Below are 20,761 nucleotides of genomic sequence, written 5' to 3'. Positions count from 1 at the left end.
CATTAGAAGTTGTTCTGCTACAATTACTATGTGCATTTAGCAGAATATAGTATTAGTTTCTCCTTTAGGGTTTATGACCTATCTAGTCATATGTTTCTGGCCCAATAGCAGTGCCAGGTATGGGTTCTATCTTGTAGAGCAGACTTTGCATCCAACCACAAAATGGCTGGATAATCTTATAACATTTGTGCCATTATTGTTCCAATAAATAAATCTTGTCGGGGCACTTATTATTGTAGCTCATAGGGATCATAGTTGGGGAAAGCTGATGATTACTTTTCTCCTCTAGCAGCAGGTAGATTGTGCACCTTCCAGTACTATGAAAACTACACACACACACACACACACACACACACACACACACACACACACATACACACACACATCTACCTTTTTAAAAAAATGATTGGACAGGTTCTGCAAGCTTTGGCTTGCCTTTTACCCTAGTACCAGGATGGTTAGCACCCTTATATATATACTATGGCCCTAGACAACACACCCATGCACTGGCAATCTATCTGTACACTTGGTGGGGTTGTAAGCTGGTACAACCACTCTGGAAATCAATCTGGCGGTTACTCAGAAAATTGGACACAATACTACCTGAAAACCGAGCTATTCCACTCCTGAGCATATACCCCAAAGATGTGCCACCATATAACAAGGGTACATGCTCCACTATGTTCATAGCAGCCTTATTTATAATAGCCAGAAGCTGGAAAGAACCCAGATGTCCCTTAACAAAAAAAATGGATACAGAATATGTGGTTCATTTATACAACAGAATACTGAATATTCAACTATTAAAAATGAGGACATCATGAATTTTGTAGGGAAATGGACAGAAAATACCATCCTGAAAGAGGTAACTCAGACCCAAAAGGACATGCATGGTATGTACTCATTGATAAGTGGACATTAACCAAAAAGTACAGAATACACATGATACAACTCACAGATGCTATGAAGTTTATAAAAAAAAGAGGAAGGCCCAAATAAGAATACTCGAATCCCACTTAGAAGAGAAAAAATATAATCACTGGAGGCAGAGGGAAGGAGGGCTATGGATGATGGGAGAGTGGAGAGGGAAGCAAAAAGGGGGACAGGATCAGGTACAAGGGTATTCTGGTTCATATATGCTCGGCCCAGGGAGTGACACTATTAGAAGTTGTGGCCCTTTTTCCGTAGATATACCTTGTTGGAGTAGGTGTGCCACTGTGGGTGTAGCTTCCTAGAAGCCAGCCTGCTAGCAGCCTGCAGATGAAGATGTAGAACTCTCAGCTCCTCCTGCACCATGCCTGCCTGGATGCTGCCATGTTCCTGCCTTGATGATAATAGACTGAACCTCTGAACCTGTAAGCCAGACCCAATTAGATATTGTCTTTATAAGACTTGCCTTGGTCATGGCATCTGTTCACAGCAGTAAAACTCTAACTAGGACAGGAGGAGACAGGAAGAAACCCAGAGGGCCAGGAAAATGAATGGAAACATGCAGCTATGGGGAGTGGGAGTTGCGGGGGGACCTCTAGAAAGAAAATTCCAGAGACCTAGGATGTTAGAGGCTCCCAGGACTCAATGGGGATAACCTCAGCTGAAATGCACACAACTGGGGAGATGGAACCACCTCCAGTGTAGACAGGGCCCTCAGTGGAGACTTTCTGACCAGAAACTCTCCTTGTCTAAAACACAAGGCAGGGACAAAAAATGTAGCAGAGATTGAAGAAAAGGCCAACCAGAGATGATCCCAATTTAGGATCCATCCCATTGGCAGGCACTGATCTCTGACACTATTACTTATGCCATAGTTTGCATACAGACGGGAGCCTAGAATAACTCTCCACTGAGAGACTCTACCCAGTGGCTGACTTGGACAGATACAGATACCCACAGGCAAACATTAGACTGAAGTCAGGGTCCCCTATGGGAGAGTTAGGGGAAGGATTGAAAGAGCCGAAGGGGATGGCAACCACATAGGAAGACCAACACTGTCAACTAACCCAGGTTCCTTAGAGCTCTCAGAGACTAAGCCACCAACCAAGGAGCATACATGGATTGGTCTATGGCCCATGGCACATATGTAGCAGAGGCCTGCCTTGTCTGGCCTCAGTGGGAGAGGATGTGCCTAATCCTGTAGAGACTTGATACTCCAGGGAAGGGTGAAGTAAAAGCTTAAGGGTTCTTTGGAAAGTCAGTTGTATTGGATGGTGTTTTGTTGGGGCAAACACGAGAAGGAACGCTTTGTTAAAGTGGTCAGAGAAAAGGCTAAGGCAGATGAACTACTTTTGGTGTAAGTAGACAAAGGAGAGAGGATGTTCTGCTAAAGCAAGCACATGAGAGGAAATGTAATAAAGAATACTTTGCTAACAACATAAATGTATTGGTCTGTCTTGCATTACATATTTGAGCTACATTTGTTGGCACTCCATAGAGAGAAATGCACCACAAAACTTCTGGTGATGTGCTGCAGGTTCTGGTGGGTTTGGCAGACTCTGGCTGATTGGCAGAGTGATGTCAGCTGAGACAGATGCATGTGCTGAGGTAGGACCTGTGGAGGACACATAATGTTTGGAGGGTATAGATCGAACTCGATGGACAGTGACAGGCTGAGCTTGGCTTGCTAATACAACTATCTGTGCAACACTTGTTGGTCTCGGGCCTTCTTTGATCTTCGCCTCTCTAAGAGAGGCACAGCCTGAGACCTTTTCCTGGAGTTCCTGTTGGCCCTGGTCCTTCCTGCTGACTTGAGCTGTGTCTGAGGCCTGGATGTCTCTGCTAAATAGTGCCACCACTACTGATTATTCTTTGCTATCCCAACTCTACTGACTTGAACTGCGGCTATATGGGTGAAGTGTTTGCAAGTGGACTGAGCTGCTGCCACTAATCTATGAACTGAACTGCCAATTTGCAGACAAGAGAGAGGGAGAGTTGCTCCAAAGAAACTTTCTAAAGTTTCTACTTCCCCTGTGTCCTTTTTTTCCCAATACCTCTAGTGGGTGGTGGACTAGAAGGGAGGTTAAAACCTTTAAGAACCATCATTAAAAATAAAATTTTAAAAATTAAAATTACAGAAAGAGGGATGTGGGAGTGGGAGAACAGATGGGTGGATGAGGGAGATAGGGAAGAGAGCACCCTGTCAAAGTCAAAGGGGGTGGCATGAGGTGAAGAACTCTTGGCAGGGGGACTGGAAAGGTGGGGCAACATTTGGAATGTAAATAAGTAAAACAATTAGTTAATTAAAAAAGAATATCAGGACTTCATAGACAGCTGCAGTTATACAGCATATTCAAGGCAAGTCTGGGCTAGGTGCCCTCTCTGGTAGGCGGTAAAATCCCATGCCTTCAACAATGAAAACAAAGCTGGGCTGGTGCTGTGGCTCAGTGACAGAGCACTTACCCAGTATACACTTGATCCTGGGCTGCAAACAATAGCTGGTACAGAGCTAGAATGACTGATGCACTGCACCGCAGACCACCTGCCAGTATGGGACTCGTCAACAAAGCTATTTCAACAGTATGGGCTCTGTAGCCTTCCCATTTGCTGGTTCTAGTCTGTATCTTTTGATGGTAAGTCCTACCTGTGCACCCAAAGAATGTTGAGACTTGCAAGCTCTTCTAGTGAAACCAATGCACCTGAAGATGGTCTTAGGGATCCCTACCAAATGTTTGTCTTAAAGTCCTCAATAACAAAAGCACCGTAAACACAGGTCCAAAGTCCCATTGCAGCAAACACTTGCACCTCACAGTGAAGACTAAGAAGGCAAACAGAGAAGGACATAATGAAAGTAGTATAAGGGACATTCAATTTTACTTGCCACAAAGCAGAACTGGGAACCTATAGTTTTGCCTATAGGGTTGCAAAGTGAAAAATGTTAGAAGACCCACTGCGTAGATACCGTAAGTAGATGAGGAGGTTGTAACCTCCTCAAATGGTATGTTACCATACACAACAAAGAATTAATGTTCCAGATGGGATAATGATCACTAATAACTGATCTTAAAACAGGGAGAAAATATCTTGCATTATCTATAACTCCCTCATGTAATCCTAAGAGAACTTAGAGTATGAACTGGAAGAGGTAGGCAAGATGTTGAGAGAAGCAAAGGGGCCACGGCACATGGAACAAAAGGAAATCAACTCCAGCCCAGTGTCTGCAAGGAATGCATCTCTATATAGATACCTTGATTGTATCCCAGAAACACCCTCAACACACACACTTCTGAGCTCTACAAATATAATAGACTACTTTTTAAAAAATATCATTCAGCCCATCGTAGCAACAATGGGATAGGAACGCACTGAAGAGGCTAAGAACTGGCACTGTAACCAGAAGTGCATACTGATATCTGCTATATAGCAGAATTTGGCAAAAACAGTGACTCCAGTGATTCTACTTCAAAGCAGTTAGCCCATGATGTTTGTGAATATATACAAAATCATGTATATGCAAGGCTTCTCAGTGCAGTTTTTATATTGTGCCAAACATGGAAGTCTTTAAATAACGATCAAGAAAAGACTAAAACATAGTAAAAGTTGAGAGAATACTGTGTAGTTCTAAACGGAGTGAAGAAGACTATTCATTATGTAATGTCTATTGGACAACAAAAAAGCAAGACATAGAGAGTCCACACTGATGATACCGTTAGAGCTAAAGGAACACATATTCCCAGATTACATGTAAAAAGTTACAGACATGGAGGTGTCTGTAACTGAAGCACTGGGAGAGACAGAGAGAAGTCCGCGTTTCGCTGGCAGCCAGCCTAGCTGAGAAATGGTGAGCCCCAGGTTCAGTGAGGGACATTGTCTCAAAGGAATAATTTCAAACACCACAGTGTCAACTTCTGGCCCTATCCAGAAAATGAGTCTACACATACATGTAGAATTATAAACTTAAAATAATGCTGAATAAACCTGTTAATTAAACAGACTATTCTGATGGTGACTCCTATTTGCTGTTTATTTCTGTTAGTACATTCACTGGGTTTGTATTTACTGAGGTATGAAGCAGAGAAAATAACAAGGAAGACAATATCACAGTCTGGAAGGAGTTAGAGATTCTCCACAGGAGAGAGATGCAGGAGTCAGAGTTGTAGATCATTTAGGGGAGACAGCAGGGTGGCTCCCTGACAGACCACCCCTGGGGATGGTGGTAAGTAATGTCTGAATGACCCAGGAGGGACAGTAAACAACAATGGCAGAGGCGCTGAAAGGCCACCTGCAAAGATCTCAGTCTGTCTGCAGGAGTATAGGGGAGGAAACAAAAATACAGGGATGGGGCCACCCTGTGGAGGAGAAAGAGTTTTGCACCGAAACTCACAGAGAGGGGAGGCCATTTCCAGAACAAGGATGCTAGAAAGCCAGGATTGCCTGCATCCTGACTGCACAGACTGGCTGAGGTGGGCAAACTAGCCAAAGCCCACGTCTTACAAAGGGAATAACATCTTCAGCCAAGTCAGGCTGGGGACAAGGAATATTTAGGTTTAGTAATCACTTAGCAGAAAAGAAAATGCCTATGGTTTTAAGTTTGAATCTGGAAAGGGAGGAAGGATGAGAGAACACCAGGTATGTCTAAGGCACACAGATGGTACATTGGAAAGGAATATGAGAAAGTTTAAACAAGTCAACTAAGGAGAAATATGGCACTATAAATTTTAAATTTTACTCAGAAAGGCAATCTTGATGGTCATAAGAGAAAGCTTGTCTAGAAAGCTGGAGAAAAAAAACCAGACTTTTCTAAAACACTCATGTACAGACAATCCCCCCCCCAAAAAAAAAAAAGAATTGCAGCAGGAGGAAGAAAGAACAAGAGGTTTAGGTCTCAGAAGCTACAAGGAAAGTTAAATTTCAAACTAAGAAGAAGGATCATCTAGAAATGTGATACTCCGCCATGCCCAACCCTTTGACACTGCAAAACAATGTTGTCATTTACAAAGTTCAGATTTGACAACTGTGAAATTGAGTTGCCACAAAACCACAAAATCTTAAAACCAATTTTCTATACATGTTTAAGTAAGCTTATGATTTTGTGTTGGGCTACATTTATAGCTATCCTTGGCCATTTTCACTGCACAGGCCATGGGTCAGGCATGCTCAGACAATGGGATCATGAGACTTTTGCTAAGCACACCGAAGAGTACTATATATAACAGGAACCTCTGAGAGGGGAACAGATGTTCACAAGTCCAAAACTAGCCACAAACAGGATCAAAGAACTTAATGGTAATTTAGGAGCCAGGAAATGAAGCTGTGGGCCCATTCATGATGGAATCATATTGGACATCTGAATTACTGATGCTGAACAGAGAAGACAACACATTTCTACCACTGTCTACCCAGAGACCCTCCAGTCACAGGTCAGCCTAACATGTGCTGTAGTAAAAAACTGAATGGTTCCCAAAACATTGAAGGAGAATTAATTTATAACCTTCTCACGCCGTTTGAGATGCTTGGCAGAAGAAACTCAGAGTATTTCCCTAACTAATATTCCAAAGAAGGGGAGTTTCTAGGTAGTAATCAGAAAATATAGTAGGAAATATACTTCAAGACTGCCCTTTTGTAGAAAATCCAGAGACTTTGAACTATAATAATCAGACACCCCTATAAACTATACTTTGGTTAATAAATAAAAATGGTATGGAAGACGTGAGAGGGAGAGATTATAAACATTGGCCAAACAGCTTGGAAACAACTTTCATAATAACAAAATAAAACAATCCCACTCCCCATACACAATGGAAAGAAAACCTCAGCCAATAAAACGCAGAGGTAAAGCATAAAATAAAATGGAAGAAATTACCCCACCTGATTTCTGGTAATCAAAAGGATGCAACCAGTGTGAAAAGGCTTAGATTTTTACATGTATATTCTTTGTGAGGAAGGGCTGTGGAGTGAAAGGGAAGGTGTGTAGGTGTGTATGGGGGGGTGGGTGCATGCACACAGGAGTATGCTCATGTGTGACAGAGGACAGCCCAAGATATTGTTCTTCAGCTGCCATCCACCTTTTTATTATTTATTTTAAAATTGTATGTATGTATATATGTATGTATGTATGTATGTATGTATGTATGTATGCATGCATGCATGTAGGTGTATATGTGGGCACAGGACTCACCGAAGCCAGAAGAGAGTATGAGATTTCCCCTCCCAGAGTGAGACTTACAGGCAGTTCTGAGACATCTGATGTGGGTACTAAGGACTGAATTCAGGTCTTCCTTTAGAGCACTTAAATACAATATGCTACAACACTAGCAACAGTGGATGAAGGCTCGGTAAGCCAGTTAGTTGTTTAGCTTCTAAAATTTGAGACAGCCAGTACAAGTCCCCTCACCCTTGCCTATCTTGATAGATACAAGATCAAATGTGTCACTTAAGTGCCCTTAACTACTGAGCTTCATGGTTAAAAACCCCACATTCCATTCCCACCCTGCTTTTTGAGACAGACTCACTTACTGATCTGGAGTTCACCAATTAGGCTAGGCTCCAGGGGTCTTCCTGCCTCCCTAGACCTCCTCAGCACACACTACCACCACACTCAGTTGTATATGTGTAGCTTCTGAGGATAAACTCAGATTTTCATGCTTTACTGAACAAGCCATCTGCCCAGCCCAGGTTTTGTAATGTGTCTGGTCTAGTGCCATTTTTAGAATAGTTCTGAATAAATAGCAGGGCTACAAGCGTGCTGGCCATGAGTTCTGGAGTGGATCCTGATGAGGCATAGGCAGCCAGGGAATGCAGCACGTTGGAAGCAGGCGGTGATGTCGACAGGGATGAGACCATGATTCTAAGAGCTGGACCATGCTGAGAAGAACCAAGCAGAGTCAAGATTTTGATAGAGACAGCAGTGGAAGGGAGAGATCAAAAGGAATGAAAGGCTAAGTTTTTGAGAAGGCAAGATAGAATATTGAAAAGCACACTCTTTAATTAGCTAATTGTACTGCTTGCTCAAGGGAAAAACATTCTTGGCCAAAAAGAAACAGAAGATTCAAGACATCGTTTATAGTTCTTAAGCCGGCTTGAAGCCAAAAAGCAAGGCTATGTGTACAGGCACTTCTCATTTCAATTCCGATCGCAAAACACTATGTCCCTTTATCCACTGATTCTATAATCAGCCTAAAAAGAAGAGTCCACTAAGTCTTTGTCTCATTTAAGATTTTAGTACAGTTTAGACTATTTCTCCATTTCTGAGCTGAATAACAAAGACGGAGAATAAAACTCCCCCCTGGATTCTTTATTCATAGGCTCATTTATACTTATCAAATGATCAAGAGAGTGTGTATGTGCATAACTCACTTCACTAATTCTTATGTAATTATTCTCACAAGCCAGCACATTTAGAGTTGAGTAGGAGGGAACACAAGTAAAATGGCCCAAGGCTTAAGGCACATGGCAGGGTTTGATCTCATCAAAGCCAGAATGCCCCAGCCCCAAACAAAGACCAAAATCTCATATTACCTACCCATTGTATGTTTGAAGTAAAATGTCCAAGTGCTGTCCAGAAGAACCTACATTACTATGTGTTAGTTCAAAATGGAAACACATACTTAGAAAAAGCCTGGCAAGAAGACATAAGCCACATATTCTATGAAAACCAAAGGTAGTGACCAATGCCTGTCAGTGTTGAGGAGTACTGTTAAAGGCACTGTTCCCATCCTTTGGAGGCAATATGCTTGTCCACCAGCCACAGTGAAGACTCTTCCGGTGTGCTACTGCTAGCACAGGACATGGGGTCAGGGACCTCTGTCAGACTGAGGCTCAGTGAACTTCCTGCATTGAGACTTTGGAAGTCACATAATATTTATATGCGTCTGTGTTCTCATATGCAACGGGGATAATAACAGTTCCGACCCCACAGAGTTTTTGTGAGGATTCAGTCAGTGTAAAGTGCAAGGGCGAACCAGTTAGTTGCTTTGCTTCTGAAATCTGAGAAAGCCTCTCAACTCCTCTTACCCTACCTTCCTTGATAGATATAAGGTTAGATGAAAACCAAGGGTGCACCTCAGCTCCCAGAGGAACAAGTGGAAAATACTGTGCTTCTTAACTTTAATCCAGAACGACACCAAGAAATGGGAAGTCCTAACACAGATCTGAGCCATGTTTCCCTAAAAGCAGTTAAGTCTGCGTGGGCTGAAAAGACAGAAAGGATGGGAAGCACTCTCTGAAGGATCCTTTCATTCCAGAGCATCACTTCTATTTCGCATTGCTACTTAGGATGCTTTCTGACTTAATACTCTGAAGACTTCTAGTGAGTCCTTTATCAAAGTACAACCCATGGTCTGTTAATAATACCACTAATCTTTATACCGCATCTTTCTTTGAAAGGGCTTAAAGCTTCCTTTATAATAGTCTGTGAAGAGTTGTAGTCATCATTATTTCTTACATCTGCTGGGAAAATGGCGAGCTAATAACAGAACAGCTGGCATTTATTGGGCCCTTACTGAGTGTCAGGTAGTGTCATAAGCACTTTACACTGAATCCTCACAAAAACTCTGTGGGGTCGGAACTGTTATTATCCCCGTTGTAGATGAGAACACGGACGCATATAAATATTATGTGACTTCCAAAGTCTCAATGCAGGAAGTTCACTGAGCCTCAGTCTGACAGAGGTGACTGACCCCATGCTACCAGTAGAAGTGAAGTCCCCTCATAGATGACTGCATCAATGGCTGCTGTGAGCTTGGCACCTGAACCTTATGCTTCATAGCTAAACAGTTCCTTTTAAACTTTCTGGGCCATGTTTAAAAGAAAGGATTTAACTGTAACACCAAGAACCCAGCACCCCACCACCGTATGCACACAGCCTTAGAAGAAACATCTTAGCCAACTATCCCCCTTTTCTGTCATGCTCCCCATGGTCTCTATTCTATTCCACTGAAAGAGACACACTGATGTATGATTCACTAACAGGTTGGAACTGATGCTTTGCCATTGGCCATACATTGTTATCTGGACATTGTGTTTTCTGCAGTGTTGCTCTGTTTGCACACAGGTACATGACTGGTTTGGTTTCTCTCTTCAGATACTCTGTCACAGTGTCAAAAGGATTACAGCACTTGTCACAAAGTTGTATGAAAAACTTACCTAAAACTTGTACTGAGCTACATGCAATTTGTGAGACTTTCTGGTGTTTGAAAAGCAAAGATCAAACAAGAAATATTTTGGCTAAAATAGAAAAACCGCGTCTAAAAGCCATGCACACAGTACTGAGCTGAGACAATCAGGTTAATGGTTTGGGCTGGACTCTTTGCTGCTATAATAGCTCAAGTTGAAATCAGTTTTAAAGTTCTGACTTACACACATTGAGTGGTGAAAACAGTAATGGCTCTGAATAAGAATGCCCACTCACAGTGTGTTCACCCCATGGCTGCCCTTGCAGCCCAGGTCTGTTAGTCTCTAGACACTATTTCTTGTATTCATCAGCAAATTCAGACTTCAAATAGTGACAAAAATCACTGAGCTCATCCATTCTAGTTTAACAGTTTCAGAAATATTCACAAAGCAGCATTTCCCCCGCAGGAGCCCTTTTAGTGTTCAATGCTATCATACTTACATGATGCTTCAGGGAAGTTGAAGCCCCTCTGTGGCAGTTTGGAAACTTTGTTCCCTCCCATCTCATAGGAACAATTGCTCCCTTTCCTTTCTACAGTCCATCGTACAAATGGGGGCTTGAACCCTTAACCTTCTGATGATCCTGGTCTAGAAAGGAACTCCCTCTTTCTCTTTCTCCCTCCTTTTCTCTCTCCTCCCCTTTCCTTCTTTTACAAACCACTCTCTTTGGACCTCTGCAAGGTGATCTATGGCTCAGAAACAGTCCACAAGTTAAGGCAGCACTGCAGTAGATCAGGATAAGGTGAGGCTTCCCCTCCTGCTCTTCTATTTCTCAGCAGTGTCACCATTCCCATCACTCACACTACCCTTTCTGACCAAACCGCTACTCTGGTAAGTGGAGTTTCTTTCCATACAGGTCCTTGTCTAGGGTCTGAGGTTCTCTCTAGTCCAGGCCTTTGGTTCTCTTCTGCCTGAGGGTGTCTTCATTCTATCACCATTTCCTCCCTGGGAACAGACTCTCTACTCTAGCATTAGCCTTGACCAGATGACCTCGGATCTCTTAGATCTCAGAGATGGTCCTAGACCTAGGCTCTTCTAGCCTCCTTCTGAGAGCCTCGTCAATTTACTCTGCACTCCTCTCCCCTATGTTGGAGCCACACATTTGCCATGTCACTTCCACTAGACTACTAGTAGGCTCATATTGCACCTTGTCTCAACTTAACTTCTTGTTCCCTGACACTACTTTCCACAGGACTCTGAAATAAACTCAACTCAGGAAAGCAGTACCAACAGGGCATCTGTTTATTCCATTGTTTGAGTGACTGATTTATACATTTTGAAGGGAATTTTTTTGTAGTTCCCCCCCTAGTGTATAACATTATTGATATCCTAAGGAAAGGAACATGGATTCACAGCATAGACATGAAAAATATTTCCAAGTACCACAACCGTGAATAATCCAATTCTCTGTGGATACCTTCCTTCAGTGACAGACACAGGATTCTGGGTCCTGACAGGAAGATCTAGTCTACTCATTTCCATATAATAAGGTTTCCCATTACTTTTTCACGAAACAGTTTAATTAAAATCCTGTCATTTTAACACCCCATGTGTGGGCTGGGGATGTAGCACAGTGGTAGACTGCCTGCATTAGCTGTGTTCTATCCTCAGCCAACACTTCCCCAAACAAAACAGAAACCTTCCTATACAGAAGCCACTCCACTGGGGCTAGAGAGATAAAGGGTGATATCTGCCCTGATAAGCTGGAAAAAATAATGGATAGGAAGAGCTGGTAAAGAAAATTATAACATAATTATCACACAAGGAAGCTGTGGTCTGTACATAGAGAGGGACCTAACAATGAAACAGAAGATCAATTGAAGTGAACCACACATGGCAACTCACACTGAACAAGATGCTAAAGGATGACCGTGGACAATGAGCATTACAGAGACAAGTAGATTGTCATGAAAGGTGACAAAAATATAATAGAAGAAACAGCATAGGCCAGAGGGCTGGAGGTGGTCTTGAAGGTTAGAGTATAGGGTATGAACCATGAAGAATCCTGAGCTGTTTTGTAGGGCAGTGGCACAATTGTACGTTTTTGAGATAGGGTCTTACTATGTATCCCTGGTTGACCCTGGACTGGCTGCACATAAATCCCCTGCTTTTGTCTCCTCAGTGCTGGGCTGAAGTCATTCACCATCATGCCCAGAGACAGAGTTGTATTTTCATTCAATACAAGCAAACAGATAGCATGAGGGACAACAGAACTCTATAGGAAAAAAAAAAGGAAGGGTGGGGCACTTGAAGAGGGGAACCAATTTGGAAGTATGGTTTAAAGGAAGCACAAATAAACATTGGGGAGAAATATTTGAGTAACAAGTAGGACCTACAGGAGCTGCAACTGATGTGCTTATGTGGAAAGTCAGGAGAAAAGTCAAACTAAAGTGACTTCAGGTTACAGAGCATGTGCAACTAAGGACCTTCAATGCTGGAAGACAGAGGACAAAATCCAGAAGTATAGAGAGATTGGGGTACCAATAAACTTGCAAAGCATACAGACTTCTGGAAGGGAGTTCTTCAGGATTGGTGAGGTTCGACTCACTCCAGGGCAATGTCAGGGCTAGACTTACAAGCCAGGTACACAATGGTGACAGCTCCATTTATGAGAATAAATGAAGTCGCCATGGCAAAGCTGGGAACATAAGGGGAACTGAAAACTGAGGGTGGATCACTGACAAAGCATCCACTGTGAAGGAAAAGGCAAGAGCAGTAAAGACTGAGGAGGAAAGGTCACAATGGTGCAGGAACACAACTGATACAGAAGGACTTCAATCACACTGAATGTGGAAGAGAAGAAATCAAATGCCCATGGAAATAAGGTGATAGATTTGGCTAGTAAGAGGCCAAGAGCTCTGTATTACTTAGTTTTGTAACTCTGTAATAAAATATCTAGAAAAAAAAGCAACTCAAGGGATAAAGTGTTTTTTGGTTCACTGCATCATTGCAGGGAGTCACAGCTGCAGGAGCTAGAGACAGCTGGTCATATCACATTCATAGTTAGAAAGCAAATAACAATGAATGCTTAAGCTCAACTAGCTTTCTCCTTGTTGTGCCCTCGAGAACCCAGACTCAGGGAATGGTGCAGCCCACTTTTGGATCATAATCCCAACTCATCTGATCAAAACAATCCTTTATACATGCAAACTTCCAAGTGATGGATGCACACAGTAGTCCTACTATGACACCTCTGAACCAAAACAACCACCAGTATGGCACAATAACCCTAAGGGTACAATAATGGCACACTTACCTTGGTGATAATCAATAACTTTCTATTTGAACAAAAAAGAACTCACGCCTGGTACCTAACTAACAACCCAGAGCTAGAGAAGCCACGGATCTTGGAGGAGAACCTACAACTTCCACTTTCAAAATCAATGTAATTTATATCTATATTCTAAATATTTATTCTTATACCTATATATAAGTGTACTTTTCACCCTTTATCAAAGGAACTTCTATTTGCAACAGATATATCACAGAAAACCACAACTTGTAAAAATGAAGACGAGAGATTACGGGGTACCCAGATCCAACTGATACATCTACAACACAATGCCTGTACCTATAGCTCAGGGCTCATTTGGGAAGAAGGATCAGAAAGAGAGTAAGAGCCAGAGGAACCGAAGTTTGATGTAAAATTGTCTCCACAGAATCTATAAAGTCCCATCAACATGGCTGCCAAACAAGACCAGGACAAGTATTACACCAATGACCTCACTAACATGAAAATAGGAACACTCACAGGGCCTAAAGTACAGATGGAGAACCCTGTAGGAAATGTTGAGAGTGGGAGAAATGGTCTTCCCAGGGAAGAGCTTCCTAATGTGTGTGTGTATATAGATGTATGTGTATGCATATATATGTATGTATATACACATACATATAGTTAGATATACCCACATACATCTACATGTATACATATATGCATGCATACACACATACATACATATCATACATTCATATATACATACATACAAGTACATGGGCTTAGCAGGTTGCATTTATGTGTGTGTGTGGGTGTGTGTGACAAGTACTAAAGAAAGAGGAGCCATGAGCTTAAGAAAGGCAGGAGCAAGGGAGTGCATAGGAAGGCTTGGGGAGGAAAAGGTAAGGAGGAGAAATGGTAGAATTGTATTTTAATTTCAAAATCACAAAATTATTACTTAAAAAAATCCCTCAGAGGCACTAATCTAGATAGCTCATAGATGTTTCCAGAGGTTTGTTTTCCATAAAGTTGACAACTAACGCTAACCATTACAATTATTTACAATAAATAAAGCTTAATTCTGGCATGGGCTAGAGGAGTGAATGAATGAATGAATAAATGAATAAGTTATTGAAGTTAGTAAAATATTCTTTTCAGAGATGAGTAGTTTAAGGGCATGAAGTCCTCATTAGCTCCTCCTAATGGCTTCTCCTTTCTACCAGATGGGCGTTCCTATGACTCAAACAACTGCTGGTGGTGAGATCCAGAGAAAGTAAAGTCTTGTCTTGCTAGGAGGAAAAAAAACAAACAAACAAACAAACAAAAAAAAACCAAAAAACCAAACATACAAAAAAAAAAAAAAACCCAAAACTCTACCCCCCAAAAACCTCTCACTTCCTTATTAAAACAAGAACAAGAACTACAACCACCAACCACAAAAAAAAAAAAAAAAATGTGATAGTTCTGTGGTACGGCCTTCTCACAGTCTGTTCAGTCTGTAGCCATTTTGAGATGTAGCTCATTTGGGAGGGTACAACACTAGCTTCCATTAAGTCCTGGATTTGATCTTCAATGTCACATAAACCAGACACTAACACCAACACTGGAGATGTGGAGGCAGGAGGATTAAAAAATCAAAGTCATGTAAACATGTCTGTTGGAGCCCTCAACACAATGCAAAGAACTACAAGCAACTAAGGTTGCTGAAGAAAAATAAACCTCTCCACGGAACATGTTTGGTTACGCAAACACACATATACAAACTGAACAACATTGTTACACTTATGCATATATAAATACATATATATATATATATACACAATTATTGAAAGAAGACATGAATTTGAAAGAGAAAAAAAGTACATGGGAGTGTGGAAAATGATGTAATTATGATATCAAAAATAAAAGAAATACAAAACAAAGCAAGAGCTTTTTTTTCTAAGAAGAAGAAGAATATTACAGAAATGCAGAAAAAAAAGAAATTCAAAGTCATCTTCAGCTACATAGTGATTTTTAGGCCAGCCTGAGCTATTTCAAAACCACTTATCCATTTTTAATAATGATTTCTTTTCCTTGTCCTCCTACTAATGGGAGTTCACCTCTATGTTTGTTGAGAGCTAGGGGTAAGAGGATGTCCGCAAGGCCTGGTGACACACATTTGTCATTCAGGAGGTCAAAGTAATAGGATCATGAGTTTCAGGTTAGCCTAGGCACAGCAGGTCAAGTCAGGAAAGTGCTCACTTGGCATGCATAAAGCTGTGGGTTCCAGCCAAGTGCCACATAAGCCAGCCATGGTGGTACATGGTGGTAATCCCAGTGAGGATGAGGCAGAAATATCAGTTCAAGGTAATCCTTGGCTTCATAGAGTTTTGGCCAGCCTGAGATATATGATACTCAGTCTCATGGGAGGGAGGGAGGGAAGGAGGAAGGGAGAGAGGGAGGGAGGGAGAAACAGAGACAGAGACATAGAAAGACAGACAGACACAGAGAGAGGGGGAGGAGGGAGGAAGGAAAAGGAGGGAAGGAGAGAAGAAGGGTGGGAGGGAGGGAAGGAGAGGGCATATTTGTTTAACTGGTCTTTAGGATCAGTGGATCTGTTCCCATTTTGAACTGGTGACACAAAAGCCTGATTCACATAGCTTGTTAGCACCAAAGTGAAGAGCTATGAATTCTGGGAAGACTTAACAGTTCTGTATTAAGCCACCTTATTCTCTTACTATCACAGAAAGGACACACTCCTGGCTGGAGAGCAGGAGATCCCAGGCTCATGGACACTAGCAGGGAGGCGCTTCTGGAAGTGAGCAATCATTTTTAAAGCTGTGTTACACCAGGAAATGCAAAACAGTGAATCCCAGTCCATGAAAGAGGAGCCCAATTCATAGGTGGTTTCCCCAGAGGAGCTATTTCAGGGCATGCCAATATTTAGGTGAGCCCTGGACTTTACCAGATTGTGTGCCAGAGGAAAGGCATGTTTTATGAGGATCTCAAACATATCTCTTCTGCTGTGGCCTTCCTGCTTCAATGCGAACCTCAGGTTTCTCAAATCCTAGAGGCAAATGAGAAAGTGGAGTTGAGTCTTCAATTAAATATTTCGCATACATACAAGGGTAGTTTATTTTAAGCTATATTTTTATGTTCTATCTTGACATACATAGTTTAAGGAGACATGGACACAGTCTCTTGTTGCCAAGAAAGTAAAGACAAAAAGCACTTTACCAGCAAGAGTCTGTTTCCAAACTAAAGTGCTGAAGACAAGACAGTGGAAACACATTCTAGAAGAAAATACCCAACCTTGTCTTTTTCTTTATCTGTTCTCTGCCTACCTCTATGTGCATTGCTTTGCAAGAAATTTTGAGTTATTAAATGGTACTTAAGTCATATAACGTTTCAAACGACTATCTACTATCAAATATAATCTCGCCATTGTTAAATGCATCATTAAAATACAAACACTCTCTTCCTAAATGATTGGCATTTTATGTTCTCATACAAGTAATAAACTTTTACTACCAACTCTACTTTCCGAGAGTTCTATATAAACCACATTAATGTACTCCACATTAGATATCATTTTACCCGCAGGAACTATAAATTAATGATCAAAACCAGATTTTAATGGCAACTCTCTATCCACATTTGTTTAATAGGCAAGAAAGACTTTTAAACTGAATGGAAATGATATAGGGTCCTCTAATATTTGTTTGTATTAAACACAGCATCCTACCTTATTTTTAAGAATGTTTTATAGGTTGTCTGGGACTATCTAAGGAGTGAGCAAGAAGCAGCTCCTGCTATCTTACATACTACAACATCCATAGTTTATCAATAATATTGTTCAAATGCTTCATTTTTTATTTATGTGTATATGCACATGTACTCAGGTATCTTCAAAGGCTGGAAGAGGGTATAAGATTCCATGGATTTAGAGATGGTTGTGAAGGTAGCCCAATATGTGTGCTAAGAACTGAACCCATCCTCTATAAGAACAGCAAGCACTGTTAACAGCTGAGCCATCTCTCCAACCTGATTTAAGCTTCCCAATTCTTCAGTCCAAAGGGCCAACGAAGGCTATGTGATATAGAAGGCATTCCAAGAGGCACATAAAGTTTGAAGAAGCCTCCAAGAGTACTAACGAACTGAGACCAATCACTCTGAATACAGATGGCATCTAATAAGCCTTGCCAGGTCCAGGATCCTTTTTTGCTTCTTTTGATTTTTCTAACACTGGGGATGGACTGTAGGGCTTTGTGTCTGTCAGGTCAACTCTATCGCCCAGCTACACTTTAGGCCCAGACTAAAACATGGTACTGAAAAAAGTCCAAAACACAATTTATATCACATCCCCCCCAAAATCTTGGGATATTAACTGTTAGTCCATGATAATCAGATGAAAGGAAAAGTCATCTCAATAGGACAAGATACATCTAAAAGGTTTAATGTAGCCACAGGCCTAACACTGGAAGCTGCCAACTGTCAGGTCACAAGGACCTGTGAGAAACTTTCCTTTTAACAGCCACAGTGCATTGGTAATGCTACAACATCATTCTCAAACAAACCACTTTGCTCTAAATTAGTGTTTCCAAATTAATATTTATTGTGATCCACCAGTGGCTCAGAGGAATACTTTTCACATGTCAAAGCATGAATGACTCAAGTCACTTTCTGCCATCTGATTCAGATGCAATTATGGTAAAAAAAATCTTGCAACAAGAAAGCTGAAGTGAACAAGGCACATGACTCAAAGACAGCAGATCACCTAGTCTGGAACATAAATAGGAGCATCCATTAACTCTGCCATACATGGTCTCCTCCAAGCTTGACTCATTGAGGAAGGGAAGCTGGGAAAGAGCCTTGTGGTGTAACAGGCCCCCTGTCAGACTCAACAGGCTTACCAGCTGGATCTCAGGGTGATGCTCAGTGGCTTAATTAAGCATGTGACTGACTGCCTATCTCAATATGGTGTGCTGTCCTTAAACCAAAAAGGTAGATATGGTGGAGAAGAGCAAGAAGATTCTCTGGCAGCCCTGTCTTTTTACAAAAAGACTTTAAATTGTTATTAGTGGTAGTATAGGGCCTGCAGGGTACTGATTCCCATACCTAAAACACCCCTGTGGATGCACAAGATCCTCTGAAACCAAGAGCCTGTCTAGGATTGTTGCTGCTGTTGAGTGAAACTCATAAGCATACAGCTAAAACAGCCTAAAATGTAGGGGTTGCTCCTTAGCTGGGGAGAGAAATGCTATGTCGTCCAAATTACTGGCAATGGGTCCAAGATAATATATGAGACACGATGGCAAGTTCTTGTCCCACTGCCGCACACTTCCCTCATATTAATATATCTGCTACTGAGAAAACAGACTGTACCTTTTGTGACATCAGTGTTTCTGGGGAGTAATTTTATATTAGAAGGTTATGCTATGGCCTGTAGTTTCAGCATGTCAGAGGTAAAATAAGAGAAGTTCAAAGCCGCACACTTCTCTCATATTAATATATCTGCTACTGAGAAAACAGACTGTACCTTTTGTGACATCAGTGTTTCTGGGGAGTAATTTTATATTAGAAGGTTATGCTATGGCCTGTAGTTTCAGCATGTCAGAGGTAAAATAAGAGAAGTTCAAAACCTGCATGAGTGACATAAGACCCTGCCTCAAAAAATGTCGCTTTACAACATTGCTCTAAGATCTCATTATTTTGGGTAAAAGTCAATCCAAAAAATTTGATGTATATAATCTGAGAATTTTTTTTTCCTGTCAAGCTGTTCCTAGTGTGCTTAAAATCATACTTTGTCTTATTCATCTTGGAGGCTTAATAGTTAAATATAAATTTTCCTTTTGATTAGGCAGTAAGTACCTTATTGGTATGACAGTCACTTCAGTATCACCAACATGTTAACCACACTAAGTTAACTGACTTGAGTGTTTAATATAACATTCATCATGAATCCTTTGACACAAAATGCAAAAACCCTGCTTCAAAGCAAATCTACATACATGAAGGCTTCACATGATGATAGCCAGTAGCTGAGGTGGCAGACAGAGTATGAAAACCAGCTCAGGTCCCAACAGAAGAAAGCAGTAGAGAAACTCATGGCAGCCTAAAATCCTTGCTATTTGGACCTTTTTCTAAAATAAGCATGATGGGCCCTGCACTATCGAGATATCTGACAGGCCTGGGATGCTTCCTTAGTCTTAGCTTGTGAGCATAGGTACAGTCAGCTCTGGGACTTCTGTCAAAAGCCTTTTGGATATCTTGATGCACATGTTTAAAATCCACTGGGACAAATGACCTCCAAAGTCCTTCTAGCTCTTTCTAGAATTGAGCATAGTGCTACAGATAGTGGTCTACTGATACCAGTATGTGGAAAGCAAGTTTCCTTGCTAGAAAACTTAACTGTGCTGTTCACAAAATGGTTAGTTACCTTCTTCTATTTGGAGTTCTCCTTTGGAATTCACTGGACCATAGCAGCAAAGCTCCCTAATTCTTCTCAAATGCTCCATCTATAAAATCCTGTCTGGGAAGTTTGTGCTTCAGACAGAATGTGAAGTTCCTAGTATATGCTTGGGTGAACACAGATGCTCAATAAATGTTTCCTATAACTGGCTAAATGTTGTCACAACTAATTTTCCCACTTATGATTGTATTGGCTGGTTTGTGTCAACTTGACACAAGCTGGAGTTATCACAGAGAAAGGAGCCTCACTTGAGGAAATGCCTCCATGAGATCCAGCTGTGAGGCATTTTCTTAACTAGTGATCAAGGGGGGAGGGCCCAGCCCATTGTGGGTGGTGTCATCCCTGACCAAGCCCATTGTGGGTGGAGCCATCCCTGGGCTGGTAGACCTGGGTTCTATAAGAAAGCAAGCTGAGCAAGCCAGGGGAAGCAAGCCAGTAAGTAACATCCCTCCATGGCCTCTGCATCAGCTCCTGCTTCCTGACCTGCTTGAGTTCCAGTCCTGACTTCTTTGGTGATGAACAGCGATGAGGAAGTGTGAGCTGAATAAACCCTTTCCTCCCCAACCTGCTTCTTGGTCATGATGTTTTGTGCAGGAACAGAAACACTGAATAAGACAATCTCAAATAAAATATTAAGCCACTGCCACTGAAAATGGTTGTTATAGGTAAGGAGGCATCCTGTTCACAAAGGGCAAAATCTCTTCTATGCCTCCTTCCTTCCACAGTATGAGGATGTCTAGGTAGTAACATGTAGTATCATAAAGACCCATAAGCAGTCTTACTCTTTAACTCACTCATTGTTCTTGAGAGAACTTATAACTCTCATTCAAAAGAAGGGAAATGATGCACATGAGGATGGTAAATAGGGCCAGAGGGAGCAGTATAGTCAACTCCATGGGACAGGCATGCCATTGTGATTATAGTGCCCTGACCACCTGAGGAAGGTGAGAGTAAAACTAAGGTTTAAGAAATGTTATCTAGGCAGTGAAAGAGTT

The 20,761-nt window shown here is 41.6% G+C and overlaps 1 protein-coding gene across 1 annotated transcript in view; it reads right to left on the bottom strand.

Annotated features, from left to right (window-relative positions):
• MTM1 (myotubularin 1) overlaps positions 1-20,761 on the bottom strand; it is a 108,120-nt gene that overhangs the window by 43,152 nt on the left and 44,207 nt on the right. Inside the window, exon 6 of the mRNA XM_080911050.1 lies at positions 16,260-16,361. Within this exon, the coding sequence (XP_080767176.1) occupies positions 16,260-16,361 (102 nt within the window). The remainder of the gene's footprint in view (positions 1-16,259; positions 16,362-20,761) is intronic.

The sequence above is a fragment of the Micromys minutus genome (genome assembly GCF_963924665.1).
Source record: "Micromys minutus genome assembly, chromosome: X".
In the NCBI taxonomy this organism is placed as follows: Eukaryota; Metazoa; Chordata; class Mammalia; order Rodentia; family Muridae; genus Micromys; species Micromys minutus.
The sequence above is the reverse complement of the archived record's forward strand: the minus strand, read 5'-3'. Positions and strand labels throughout refer to the sequence as shown.